Source organism: Lissotriton helveticus, chromosome 6 (assembly GCF_964261635.1).
Source record: "Lissotriton helveticus chromosome 6, aLisHel1.1, whole genome shotgun sequence".
In the NCBI taxonomy this organism is placed as follows: domain Eukaryota; kingdom Metazoa; phylum Chordata; class Amphibia; order Caudata; family Salamandridae; genus Lissotriton; species Lissotriton helveticus.
In genome coordinates, this window is record NC_136067.1 from 517,230,617 (window position 1) to 517,246,079 (window position 15,463).

A 15,463-nucleotide genomic window follows, 5' to 3' on the forward strand; every position below is an offset into this window, starting at 1 on the left:
GAAAACTGTGACCTGCTGTCTGGCTATTATCAGGTCTCTCCGGAAGATCCTTCCTCTGGTTCCATCTCATGTTTGGGCTTTGATAGTACGTAGTACTATTCTTAGTAGACTTGATTATTGTAATGCTCTGTTTCTCGAGTCTCCTAAATTCTTGTTTGACAGGTTGCAGAGGATTCAGTCTACAGCCGCCAAATTGGCTTTGGGGTGGCCTAAAAGATCTGCCTCTTCAGCGGCTATGGCAGAACTGCACTGGCTTCCGCTTAGACAAAGAGTCCAGTTCAAGTCTCTCTGCATAGTGTTTAAAGCCTTGCATAAGTTGGGGCCTGTGTCTATGCAGAGAAAGTTTGAGTGGTATGCTCCTGCGAGATGCCTTCGCTCTTCTTCAGCAAGACTTGTGATAATTCCCAGATTTAGGAGAGTCAGGGTAGGTGGTCGAACCTTTGGGTACGCTGCTGCCAAATTTTGGAATCAACTTCCTCTGGGTTAAGACAAGTTAGTGATCTGTGTGTCTTTAAAAGGAGACTCAAAGCCTGGTTGTTTCCTAAAACCTAGCCGGATGTCGGTTCCGGTTCATCTTCTTGTTCTTTCTTCTCTTGAGTCAACAGCGCCAGGATACCTTTTTGGTGATAGTGCGCTCTATAAGTTAAATAAATAAAAACACTTACTAAAGGATCCCTGATGACGTCTTCGTCAAATTTGAGGATGAACTTAGGAAACTACTGTGGAAAAACACACACCCCAGAATACCTCTTCGGACAGTACAGAACAAACCATATAATGGGGGCAAAGCCCTCCCAGATGTGTGAGCCTACTACTGGGCCTCCCATCTGATTGCCATAAATAATTGGAGACACACAGATGGCGACCTCCCCACCTACACCTGGGATAGAACACAATTTCAAACCCGCCCCTACCATCACTATCTCTACGGGGGGAAGAAATGAGACATTTATTACCAGCAACTCCAGTGACTCTAGAGGCTTAGTCCAATAGGAACAAACATCTGTGATGGGCACAGAAAATCACTCAAGAAATCCCACTGTGGGTGGGAAGGAGCCTTAAGAAAATTGGGAAGCTGAAGGGGTTAGTTGCCTGAGACCGTATTGGTATCTCCAGGGTGGGTTATCTGCTTGAGGGGGGTGTCCTGATATCCTTTTTGTCCCTCCAAAGGAAGCATCAGCTACATGACACATAATGCTATAAATAGCTACAACTTAAAATGCTTGGAGAGTAGAAAACGTTCCCACAGATCTCCAAGAGTACACACCTCTATAACGTAGGCTCTTGATCGGGGAAATAACTGAGAAGACACTCTCCGCCATGTATAAAATCATTAATAATAATATATCTGACACCCTAAAGAAATTTAGAAGTAAATGGGAGAACGATATGAGGGAATTGGATGATCTCAACTGGGAAGCAGCACTAATGTTCCCAAGAGAGTTAGCCATAAAATCGAGGCTGAGACTCGTCCAGCTCAAAATGCACCACCGGATTTACTATGATAGGGCAAGTCTAGACAAAATAGGGAGAGCAACCTCATCAGAATTTCTGAGATGCAGGGAGGAAAGGGGAGACGTGTTTCACACACTCTGGACCTGCCCAACCATACACTCATTCTGGCAAAAGTGCTCCTAGAATTGAAGTAAAAGGGACAAAATTACCTGAAGACCATAAATATGTCCTTCTAGTTACACCCATTGATCTAGACTTCCCACAAAGGAAATTACTATTCTGCAACTTGAGCCCGGTGGTTGCGAAGAGGGATCTGGCCAAACACAGGGGGATCCCTGAGATACCAACTATGATGGAATGGAAAACAGGAATGGATTTATACATGGCAGCAGAAAGAGTTACATATAAGAGATGGGGCTGCCCACAATAAATCCACAAAATATGGGGTAGCTGGATCCATTGTTATTTGCTGGATATACAGGGTGATGTAATGTTGTGTTCTCACCGAACATCTCTAAACCCATGTAGCTTGATTTATTATGCCTGTCAAATCGCTACTGTTGGACTTGGCCCTTCTGGCAGGTTCACCCCTGAACTTTTTGCTTTTATTGGTGACCTGGTGATGGTGATTGCTGGTCTTTGCGCACTTTGACACTGTGGCGCAGTGTAAAGTGCGTGCGCTCCCTGAGTGCGTGTGTGAGATTGGCCTGCCCTCCCATAGGAATGCATGGGGAATGCATGTGTCCCTGGTAGTTCCTGATGCGTGGGGTGTGCAGGCTCGAGTCTGGTATGTGCGGACTCGTGTGATTGAATGCTGCGAGATGATGTATGCGGCATGTATGTGTGGAAGTGCCACTTCTAGACAATGGTTTGCGTGTGCAGTAAGTATGCTGGCGCGTGATTGGCTGAAGCTGGCTAGGGAGCCTAGTATGTCCGTATGGAGCGTCCTTTGAGGGGGATTTCCCAGTGTGGAGAGAACGTGGAGCGTCTGTAAGCAGGGCTCTAGTAGTTCTATTATCTGGCAGTACCGCTCCAGTTGTGAGGGTGCAGAAGTCCAGATAGAGGGGTGCGAGGGGGATAGGTTCCCCAGTGGAAGAACCAGTGGGTCAGGGGCCAGCCAGAAGGGTTGTGTCGCCAAGCAGTGACCATGGTGATGCCACTTCTGTCCTGAGTGTCAGGCAGACTTGTACAAGACGCATTAGTTATCTGTCACTCTCCAGGAAGTCCTGGCATCGGACCAAAGGGTACGTCCCTCGGTTGGGGAGCTTGCTGAATACTTGTGTGCTCTTGTTTTGCTCAGATACCTAAGTCCCGTGTGTTGAACTTTTCCCAAGAACGTCTGCAGAAGTGGAGCCTGCTTTTGATTTCTTTGGTCTGTTAAGAGACAGAATTTTGGAGTTGGAATGGTTCTGGGAGGAGAGAGGCATTGGGGAGGGAGTGATTCCAAAAGGAGTGGCTGAGGTGTCTTCCAGCCCAGTGTGGTGGAAGAGGTTCAGTGTAGCCCAGCTAGGTCTCGGTGTAGGGGCTCACGTCCTGTCTCAGAGGAGAAGGAGTGGGTGGGACTGCGTGTCTCCAGGTGCCCGAAACCCAGCCTCATGGCCTGGAATGTTTCTGAAGGGAATGTCAGGTTGGAGGCTAGGCTGTACCAATAGGTCATTTGAGGAAGATCTCCCTGAGTGTTTGAAGAACGTGGAACATCGGTGAACAGGGTTTCAGTAGTTCTGGTGTCTGGCAGTACTGCTCCAGGTGGGAGAGTTGTGATCTGGAGGGTGCCTCAGAAGTAGAGGTAGGGTGGGGAATTCTTGCCCGTGACCTCTGGTCAGCCTGAGGGTGCGGACCCTAGGTTGAAGGATCAGTGGTAGTTTGGAACTACATTGAGAAAGGGAGTAGAGAATGGCTATTGTAGGCCAGGGGTTACTACCCCCCAATCTGTGGATTGGCAAGGACCAGTGGTATCTGGGTGGCCTTGGGCCTGGTCCTAGCCGTGGACAACTACGGAGTACCAGTGGGGTAGCCTGGTTGGGCCTGTTTTTTTTTTATGTGCTTGTCTTGTGGAACAACAGGGCGTAGAACCGGAGGGTGTCCCTGCAGTGCGGGCCCGCGTCCGTGTTCTATCGCCCAAAGCCGGGAAGTCCATCACAGTGGTGATTGGTCTGCCCTGCGTTTTGGCTGGAAGGGGGTTGTTTTGGACTTGGCCCTTCTGGCAGGTTCACCCCTGAACTTTTTGCTTTTCTTGCTAGTACAGGTGGTGCTAGTGAGGTCCTAGTTCCCTGCGTGACATTCTCCTAAGGTGGTTAGGGTTGCGTAGGTGGTACTACTGGTTACCAGTGATTACTGGTTGTGTGCTGGATGTTCTATTGGATGCTAAAGTGATTATTATTCTATGTGCAAGTGCTAATTCTACCAAGTGCTAAGTTCTAAAAGTGCTGATTCCTGACAGTGGTCCAGGTGGCCCTGTCTTGTACATATCCCCTGTAAACTCTGCCCGTCCCTGTTGGCACATTGTAAAGTGTGTGTTTTTATCTAATGTGTTTTGGTGTAATACAAAGGCTTTTTTTATATATAACCTTGTGTGGAGTTTCCTTTGTGGTGGGCCTTGGGTGTTGTTGCTGGGGTGCGCGCGCAAACACTTAACTCACATTGCCTCCAATTTTAGCTTTACTGCTCGTGCTACGTTACCAAGGGGGTGAACAGGGGTTATCTTGGCGTGTAACTCCCCTTGCCCTGACGTGGAAGTGGTGGTCTCTGACTGACTTTGGCGCAAGCCCTGGCCAGCCAGGGATCCCATTTCTAACAGCTACTGATTCTTTAATTTCTCTCCCATTGTTCTTATTAACTTATGAGAAAATGGCCAAGATTTTCAAAACAAAATAAAAATATTTAAGAAATAAAAACATTCTCTGCAGTGGTACTCCTTGAGACAGCAGGGAATGCCAGAGTACTTGGAGAGAGTTCTGCAGCAACTGCCAGAAAATAGCAAAAATAAAGTCAGATATGGACATCAAGGAAAATATAAAGAAGAATTCAGACATGAATGAAGAATAGAGAGTGATGTAAGTTTGTGATTTAGCAACTGTTCTCTTAATTCTTTTCATTAACAATGATACAAGATGTCTTAAAAAACTACACCAGGACACACCTAGACTAGGAGAGTTCAAGATTCAACTGCTTTTAAAATGCTGTCAGTGTCATACTACTGTCTTTAACTGAGATGTCTATTCATTGGCTGTATAGGTGACTTGAATTATTCTGTGAAGAGAAAACCCTCACAACATCAGCAAAACTAAATGAATGGACACAAATGACAAAAGAGCATTTAAGAGCTCCTTTTCTGTAAAATGAACCAAGCTTATGGCATGTCCATTTTTATGTGAAATGCAAAAAGAACAATAGATGGACAGAAGGTTGAACAATGTCAAACATTCACCCCAGTAGAGAGATCGGGGCCTAAATCCATCTTTTTTTTTGCTCCCCATGCCATTCCAGTTTGAACCCAGCCATGTGCAAATAAGTCTTGACCCTGCTCCCATTGGGAACACTCCAACCCGAACTGCCAGACCAGGTCTTCCCTGGACTGGAAACAAGCATCCAAGAGCAGGTTTCGGGAAATCACCCCTCATCAGCCAGGCTAGCTTGACTCCAGTGGCATAGAGAGCATGGGACCAACGTCTGGGCATACCTGTCCCGCTCCCGGTGACAAAGGCAAAAAGAACAATTGATGGACAGAATGTCAAACAATGTCAAACATTGACCCCAGTACCGAGATCTGGACCTAAATCCATCTCTTTTTTTGCTCCTCATGCCATTCCTGTTTGAACCCATCTATATGCAAATCGGTCTTGACCATACTTCCACTGGGAGCAGTCCAGTCTGAACTGCCAGGCCCGGTCTTCCCTGGACTGGAAACAAGCATCCTAGGACAGGATTTGGAGTTTTACCCATCATCAGCCAGGCTAGCTTGACTCCAGTGGCATGAAGAGCACAGGACTCACTTCTGGACATACCCATCCCACTCAGGATGACAAATGCACAAAGAACAATTGATGGACAGAATGTTAAACAATGTCAAATATTCAACCCAGTACAGAGATCTTGACCTAAATCCATTGTTTATGTTGCTTCCCATGCCATTCCAGTTTGAATCCAGTCATATGCAAATCAGTCTTGACCCTGCTCCCATTAGGAACAGTCAAGCCCGACCTGCCGAACTGAAAGGTTCTTCTAAAGTTACTGCAAGGAGCTCATTGAGACGTCTAAGTGGGGTAATAGCTACTAAAAAAGCAGCTTTCTGAGATAAGAATTGCATGGAACAGTTGTGTAGTAATTCAAATGGTGGGCCCATAAGTCTGGTGAGCACTATATTGAGACGCCATGCTGGTGCACGTGGAACTCTAGGTGGAATTACTCATTTAAGACATTCCATGAACACCATAATAACTGGCACTTTAAATAAAGACAAATGTTGTCTGCTTTGTAGATATGCAGCAACTGCAGTCAGATGTAGACGAATAGAAGTGTAATCTAGTCGTGAGGTTTGTAAAACAGACAACAATGTTTGTCTAAGTCGCACCAAATGGATTAATTTGTTAACTGTGACAGTAAAATACAAATCTTTAATACTTTGTTGCAGAGCACGCTCTAGTTGTGTAGGTTTACATGCTTCTTTAAGAATGTTCAAATATTCAGGTGGAAGATTAAGGTATCCACATTCTATGACTCCAGGCAAACCTGAGTCATACACTCAGCAAAGCATGCCTCGAACATGTTCATGCGCTCTTTATGTTATTTGGCTCAAAAACAGTTATGCAGAGTAGCAGAATTTTACTGCCAATGTTTAGGAATTTCAAGATAAATAATTAAAAGGAAGATGTGTCTCTATGCTATCTGAAAGATGAGGTATTCATTTTTAGTTTGTGCCTGCGAGACAGCGCAAGCTTGTTTGATGATGCATGTCTACACATGAAAAATGATGTGGCCTACAGCAGCTGCTGTATCTGGGCACCCTTTCTTTTTCTTTTTTCTCCCCTCATTTCAACGATATAACCCAGCAACACCCAAAAAATTACCTAGAAAAAACCTATTGGACCTACCAGTGTTTGTTAGACTGTTGCACTGTTAATACGGATAGCACTGCACATTCTCTAGTAAGGCCCTGTAAACAATAGGTAGGCACATGCTTTGCCGTGCTCCTACCTTGAACAGCGGAAATGAATATTCAGATAGCATCATTACAAACAAGGGGCTATTTTATGTTCATTTCTGTCAAGCTAAGATCTACTGATACTCTGAACTGGTAAGGTTGTGTATTTATTGTGGTTAGAAATGTAATGTGTTATTATTCAAGAGGTGATGAATGATACTCCCTCTATTGCTACCTCATTTCCTGTCTTTTCCAGTATACCCTCTTCCTCCACTTTGTTCATTGTCCCTGCCAGCATAAACATTATACATTCAGAAGTGCCTTTGTATCCCATGTAACAAATTCCAAAGACCAATAAATACACCATAAACTAAGAAGTATTCGCAAAAGACAAGTCACCCACATTTAACCATTCATATCCATTAGACAACACCCCACACTCAACCATTCGATACACTATACAATGCGCCTATTATAGGGTAATGCTGATACAATAGATTATGCCTAAATATTTTATTATGACTCACTGAACTAATTTCCCTGCAATTTAGACAGTGACCTAGTTTTCACAAATTGCGTACATTTATGAACAGGTCACTAAAAACTAAGGACTGTATGTTCATTGAGCATTTAGATACACCCTGATTCAGTCTATTATGTTTGAAAATACAAGTTCATGCATCGGTACATCACATTTTCCAAACATATTTTGAATATTAAATGGTTAATCGAGCACTTATAACCCAAAATAAATGTGACAAGTGAGAAAGAGATATTTTGTGGCGTCCATCGCTTAGGACTGTAAAGAACCAAGTTTGGCTCAGCAATTTATCAACAGTCTTGCACCACATAACTTTACTCTTGACTAGACTTGCCTCTATTTTAATGTTTTTAAACTGAAAACTATCATTATGCGCACTTTACATGCTATGATTTACACGGCAAACATGCTTGAATTAAGTCTAGCAAAATGTAATTTACACCCTGAAATTCCTAAAAAGACGTTGATAACGGTCCTTGTGAATTTTATTCTATTTTGCTTCGATGTTCAACAGTACCAGGGATTCAATTTAATTACAGACCCAACCTTGAAAAGAACAAGAAAATTCTTTTGAAAAACGAGACGTGCAGGTAATACAGAGACTCTCAACAGTATGGTAATCAGTCAAACCCCAGGAGTATTCAGTTTTGTGCTAGGATCACTAAAGACCAACGCTCATTTAAACGATTCCTTTTTAGTTGCAGAACACTACCTGTTTCCCATGGAATTTGAATAGGCACTTAATATCTTCTATTAAGACACTCACAGAAAGACTTGTGCTACTTGTATGATTTGAAAAGCTTCCTCGTAAAAGTGTGTCTATCTCTCATACCTTTAAATCCGCCACACTGCTAACTGACGTGTCCCATAATACGATAACCATGACACAGTGATCATCACGCACAAGATGGAAACACTTCCCACATAAGACAAAAAGAAAGAGAACACCCTTCAAACCGCCACAGCACAGTGTAGCAAGCTGCCGTGTACGCAGGGCTGTTCAGTGTCCCACACAGGGGTAGTAGGCGTAATATAAATGTTGCAATATTACACAATACAAGCCATGCAAAGAATCTTATTTCTGAGCACAACCTAGAAACCTAATTTTGGGACATCTAGCCATGCAGTACAGGTATTTCTTCCAGAGTATCCTTTGCATCTTACCTGGGATAAAGCAATGTCCAGCTGCTGCCTTCTTTGATCCGTTGTCTCTAGTACTTTTTCCCAACGTTGGTTCAAAGCTTCCAACTTGCTCTGCAAACTCTTTGCTTCTTCGCCAGCACTTGATTCTATCAGGTCTTGTCCCGCTTTCTTCACAGTCCTTACTGTAGACTCATGAGCCAGGACATCATTTGACAACACCTGCAAAAACAACCCAACATGCAGTTAACATATGCATAACAGCTCCAACATGTTTAATGAACTGATTGCACTTTGCTTTAAGAAGAGACAGACACACTGTGCCTCCTATCAAACTGAGGATTCATAATTTAATTCAAGGGAAATACCTAAAAACCCATTGCAAAAGGACCTCAAAATCACTGGCTACTTCAAATAGACACATCTTTTGAGAGGGCGCAGCAGTACAACGATAGTTTGCAGTGAGAGAGGATAAAAACATTGAAAACGTCAAAAGAATAAGTCAAGAGAGACTTCCCCAGAGGGGAGAAAAGTCCACATCGCAGTATAATACAAATGACCTGTTAAAGATATAACAAAACCAATATTGCATGTACTTGCCAGTGAGTGTAGAGGACAGGAGGCTTAGGAACTGGTATAAAATAATAACAAATCAAACATGGCAGCGAATAGAAGAGAAATAGTAAAAATTAAACAAAGACAAACCTGCTAACTAGCAAATCAAACAGACAAGATGTGCTTTGGGATCAATGTCTGAATGGATAGGGAAGCAGGTAGTGTGCTTCTTGTAAGGAACATTAACGAGCGGCTGGGGCGTGAGCGCGGCAGCTGTAGGATGAGATCAAGGGGATTCAATATATGCCACTTGTGGTCTGATAAGGAAAAGCACTTGCTGCTTTTTACCAGGGAGCTGCTGACCATAGGGGCCCTGTCACGATGCACCTTACACCAAGAACAGCTGAACCGAGGTGCCTTTGAGGAGCAGCCTTTATTTACAAGGCTAGTTTGATAATAAACGCCCCAGCACCTCAAGTGACCTGTCCAGCACTGCTTTAGGAACATGTTTATCTTCAGAATTGCTAATAGGATTGAATGCAAACAAGCACAGCAAAGCAGTTGTAAACTGGTCAGGGACTACCCAAAAATGTTACATCAGTCTGAGATAATTGCAAGTGAAGAGGGTGTGATACACGTGAATAATTGACGAGTTTTACCATCAGTAAAAAAGGAGCATACACCTTTAACTTCAGGAATCTAGCTTCCATCATTAATGAATGTGTTAGATGTATTAATTCCACACAGTTCTATCCTTATCAGAATTTGACAAAATAATGATAATTATGTTTTACATAGCATATAGTTCCACTTCAGAGAGATGGAAATAGCAGAACCTCAAAAGAATGGGATGCTGACTTTGGATTTTACGAATTCCAATGAGTAACTTTTTGAACACCACATGTATCTGCACATTGCTCTTAGACCTTTTGATGGGTCAAACACTACATCCTATGGTTCCAGTTTGTAAGTACACCACAACTGGGGGGTGGGGGAGGGGGTGATGGTGAGACCCAGGGACTTCCCTTCTGGAGAAATTACACTGTGTTGTGGGCCTTGCCTAGATGTTTTTTTTAATACCCGGTTTCCTAACAACATGTAAAAGCCAGTGGTAATGATAGGATTAAAAGGGAAGTCTCCTAAAGTCATGTGTAAAATGACTCCAAAAACACCCAACTGGTGTTGAAATTGGTGTGAAATCTGTCTATCTCAGCAAATTGCCAACTTTGTTGTGGGTCCCGTCAAGGTTGTTATGGCACTCACTACCTAAACAAAAAGCTTTCCTAAGCACTCCCTGTGTTTGCAGGTAAGGCAATGTAAAAGCAGAAGAAGATTGTAAATCCTTTTCAATGAATCCTGGAGCAGTAGATGGATACTGGGCAGCATTTGTGGTAGATGGTGGTTTATTTCGCATTGATGTCCTATTACTGTTTAAATGCTAATTTGGTCACAAAGGCCCTCTCTTTGTACACTTTGCTCTTCAGGGGCAGTGACAGCAATCCATCAAGTCTAACTGCAGGCGGTGATAAAGGTATTTAACCTAAGATGCAATATGACATTTTAAACACTATCCACCATCTTTTTAAGCGACTAGGGACCTAACTTAGAAAACGGCGAAATACAATGCCAAAAAAGTGCTCTGTGACTTAGTCCCAAACGCACATATTTTTTCTGCTAACTAGCCGACTATGGGATCAATAAAGCCCTCAGTCAAACATCAGACCATACTTTTTGGTCCCGGTGAAAATGCCTGAGGGCAAATATGCCTTAGATAAGGATAAGTCACATGCAAATCAGATAATTGGCAATTCATAATCATTGAGCTATTGTGACAGGTTCTGACTGAGTATGTATGGCTCATAGAAAACCCCTTGGTGGGACGGGCCAAGTCGGAGCACACATCACTGGAGCCCCACATTAAATGAGCCAACTGGCTCTTTCTGCTATCCTTTTGAAGGATAAAAGCTCCTACTTTTATCTTGGTGCGTGGACCCTGAGGCCAGAAGTGTTTCCACTAAGACAGGCCGAATGCTGGAAATTATCGACCACATTGAGTCAATTTGGAGAGGTTTACATGTTTCATTCATAGAGTCAAAAGCTCTGTTTGAGGCAAAGTGTGACTTTTGCTTGGAGCTGCATGATCAAATTACAAAAGAATGCAGCACAAAGGGTTAATCGGAATCTGATTTCTGGCCAGCTCACAAGAGAAGTAGTGTATAGATCCTTTGGAGCTCAAAGGATCTGTAAAGCAAAACAGGAATGGGAGGTTACATGATGTCAGTGTCATGCTAGAACTGTGCATTAGTCACACACCAACGCTTTCAAACTGTGGGGATTTGGCAAATAATGTAAAATAAACAGTAAAAAAGTGTTGCCTTTAAATATCTTAAATACTTAGATGTGTCATTCAGAAAGTAATGTTCTAATTTAACAAGGGGCGCCTAAATTGTGGATTTTACTTTGCTGGCTCCTTTTATTTTGGCGTGCACTTTTCCTGGTCCGTTTATCTTGCAGCAGGCCTCTATATACACACTTTGTGTATCAGATATATTTCTGTTTTACTGAAAGCTAACAGTACTGGCACGGTGCGGCCAGTGGGTTCAGAGTCATAAGCGAGACACAGATCACGACGGGATGCAAACACGTTATTGTTCTGAAGTGGCAGGAAAGAGCTCAGGATAATTTATGTGAGTCCTTTCGTAAGACACACCACCACTGGGCTGCGTTGGTTAGTGGGCACACAGTAATACACATCCCACAGACTTCTACAGCCACTCATTTATATTTTACATTCTTTCCTTTTGTTAATTTGATAAACGTTTGTAAGAATTTGGGACAAAGTCTTAGATGGCCTTCCACGTAATATATCCTCTTGGGAACCTACCTGTGAGATAACGCTACTTCTGAGGCTTTACTTCATTTATCAATCTCATTCCATCTAAAGATAACTCACTTTGTGCGATCACTCACACATAACTAAAGACAGAAATAGAGCAAATAATACAAAGAAGGGCATTTGATAATTCAGCAGGCGCTATAATTTAGCAGGCGCTATTCAAAAGGCATTTAAACATTGCTTACAATAACATAGCTTCAAAAACAAATAGAAGCTGGTGGTAGGGCACACGGCCATGAATGCAAACTGACAGAAATTCAAGAAATCTTCCAAACCAAAGAAGGTGATGAAATATTGCTACACAAGCTGGAGAGCACCCCGTTATTATTAATTGCATAGTTTACATCAATGTAGTTTTGATTCCTTAAATTCATAGACCCTGTATGGGGGCAACATTTCAGCCGAAACCCAGATGTTCGCCTGGCTCTAATTCCATCGCAAAACACAACACTAGGACATCTTACTTACATCCCACCACCACTTAGTAACTCAGAGGTTTTGGTGTTCTTCAGCAAAACTACTGAGACGACCAGGTTAACTGGTTCACTTTGTAGGTGAAATTAATCCACATTGCCTAGGCAGATTTCTGCGCTTAAATGGTGTAAAAATATGCATATCAAATGTTCTCATCTGCAACAAACATTGAGCTACAAGGAATTCCACATAGCTATTCAAATAGATTATGTAAGGGACAACAGTACTTACATGATGTTTGGCAAGAGCAATTTCAATAGCTTTGGGGTCTCCACCAACAGGCTTCTGATCGTTTAGAAGCTCCTCAGTGTGTGTCAGCCATGTCAGTAATTCATCCAGGGCATGTTGGAACTGTCCCAGGGCTAGCAGTGCACCCTCCAGTTTGTGCTGAAGTGAAAACAGAGGTAAATTATAAAACAGGAACCAATAGAAAACATGGAAATCAGAACATGGTAACATGGTCTGGCTGGAGCACTAAGAATAGCATTTCCTACTTTTTACTACATAGCAAAGAGTTGTGTTTTATACAATTCGTTATGTATGCGAAATAGTGTAGGTTTTTGCAAGTAGTATCAGTCTGTATTGGCCCACAAGAAACTGGTATAAATCCGATGAGTTCCATTGTTGAATTCACTTTCACAGCGGCCCTCTTTGCTACAACATTAACAGAAATATCCCTCTCTTGACTTTCTTCTACAAGAAAAATACTGAAATTAGATTATAAAAACAATAAATATAATTTGATATATTTTCCCAGTTTCACATCATTTGGTATTCGTGGAGTATATAAAATATTTTGGTAAATGAATATCAGATAAAAACAGACATCCGACAATTTACGATGAAACTTTTGAAAAACACACCTAAAAATAACACATCCCAAAAACAAAAGGTAGGTTGCTAAAAAAAGTCGATTCCAAACAAGCAAACTTGGAAACAAAACCTTGTGTTATTCAAAGATTAAGCTGATAATAAATTGAGCTGTTAACATTGAGATTGTAAAAGAGCGGACAGGAGTGAGACTTCAGCTTGTATTTGGAACCAGTTAATAAAATTAAAAGTTGACCACAATATTTTTCCCTGGGTCACCGAGTTTGAAAGAAGTCAGTGAAAAAAGAATTCCCTACACCGGCCTCCTGAGTGTTCTCATACCGTTTGCCATCTACGCCTGTCCTGTTGAACGGGGTAGTAGTATGCCAAGTCGACAAATAAAACCACACAATTTCACTCAATTATTTGTAGCACTATCACGGGGCACATCAGTTGTACAATGCAGAGGTACAGCACAGTATTTTTGAAAAATATTTTGAAACCTATAAAGCATGATTCAGACCCAGTTGCTAGTGTAACATCAGACGCTAATGTTACTTCTTTACTTTAGCTCTTAATTTTTCATAAGAGCAAATTCTGCCTGGGTTTGTCTGGGCTGGTACCCCCAGATCCATTCTGGTAATAAGTGGCTGCGCAAACTAGGGTGCCAGAAGTAATACGACACTCAAGACACTATATACTGTTTGTGTTCAGGATGCCTCATTATTTTAAATTTAGCACAAATAACACCTGCGGTACATAGGCACTTTTGCCTCAACTCACTCCAAGATGTAAATGGCCACCATAGCCAGATCAAGAGGCCATCTGCACTTTTGTTATACGTATAATTATTTCATAAGAGCTATTTGAACTTAGTATGCCATTGATCAGTGTAAGGTTCTTAGGCCATACCATATGGGGGATATAATGATCTGTGCTACGTTGCAGTGATGGTTAGGCAGTAGGCACGTCATCGCTATCACAATGCAACAGCTGCAGTGCAATGGGGTCCAAAAGCCTGAGGAAACTACTGCACCCAGATTGTGACTGCTTTTCACTGCCTGTCCCGAGTTCACTGGAATGAGCATTGTCCTATGTTACCGTCAGAACCCTGGCTACGTCACTGGCAGTAGGGAACAGGGCTGGCATTATAACTCCACCGAACACCCACCACAATGCAGGGATCACTGCAAGTGCATCTTACAACGGTTTTCAATGGCAAAGCGATTTTCATATCATGACAGACACTAAAATGTCAATGTCTTGCTATTGCTCTTTGAAGATGGCCTGCTACCTTTTCCTTGTGTTTTAGTGTCTTCATGCACTTTTGGAGACACCTCAGATTATTGCAACTGTCAAGAAAGAAACAGAGCAAACCCAAAGGCCAAAATGCAAACTTCTGTCTCTGGGCAAACATGCACCAGGGCCCTTATGTACGAACCCTAGAATCACACAGAATGAGTGAAACCCTTTAATACACAAGGCCCCAAGTTATGTAACGTTCACAAAGATAAAAGGAATCCAGCCAGACGTTTTAGTGGATAGCTCGACCTGCTCACACTGCATCATATCAGCACAACTGGAAAACGGCAGACAGCTATGCTACTTATCAGCCTGTTTACACTACTGCATAGTTTTAACTAACAGCAAATGAACGTCAAGATTACGCAGATATGCATCGGCTCTAGCTATATCTTTCTTTGCTATAACTTAAAGTCAAGACATGCACCTTTGTTCGGTTGTAAAGTCTCCCTTCAAACCTTTTGTTTTTGTTGAAAAGTTAGAATTGATGTATAGCGTATGGTGAGCTGGGCTTCATGTTCTGTGCAGTGATCTGAGTAGTGAAACATGTCAGTCAGTTTCGATCACATACTCAACATCAAGAGTTGAACTTGGCTGGACTTCATCGCAGGTTCAAGCAGGGAAAATAAGGCAAGGTAGTGTTATAACATTATATCGCCAAGACCCTGAGCAGAAACCTGGCAGACTGGGCAGGGTATATGAGATTAGCTAGACTGCAAACCTATAGGAGGGAATGTGTTCATGGTGTGGGATGCACTTCGGGCTAACAGGGGCTGTACTTAGCCTCACACTGAATATTGCTCTGCGCCACTCAATATTTTGTGATTGTTTTGATGTTTCAAATTTGATAGTTCGATCACCTATACTGGGCTCCCTCACCTTTGTTTTGTTGCTAGCTGCTGGTTGCCCTCCAGTTCCATCCCTCCTCTTTAGACCTGTTGCCTCCCTTGTTGGTCTCTTGTTTGTTGGTCTGTCATATTTTATCCTATCTAGTGCAAGAATCCTGCTTCTAATGATTAGGCGGTCAACACCAGATTGCTGGCCAGTGTTTGGTCTTAACACAGCAACCACTGTTGATGAGCAGGGTGAGCTGACTACATTTCTGCTCATCAAGGTACCCACTCTGGGTCCCCTTATTTTGGTATTTCTA

General features: G+C 42.6%; 1 protein-coding gene across 2 annotated transcripts in view; it reads right to left on the minus strand.

Moving 5' to 3' along the window:
• DST (dystonin) overlaps positions 1–15,463 on the minus strand; it is a 1,569,532-nt gene that overhangs the window by 159,696 nt on the left and 1,394,373 nt on the right. For both annotated transcript variants that reach the window (XM_078647976.1, XM_078647975.1), the window contains 2 exons: positions 12,433–12,588; positions 8,301–8,498 (listed from right to left, as the gene is read on the minus strand). In XM_078647976.1, coding sequence (XP_078504102.1) covers positions 8,301–8,498; positions 12,433–12,588 — 354 coding nt within the window. The remainder of the gene's footprint in view (positions 1–8,300; positions 8,499–12,432; positions 12,589–15,463) is intronic.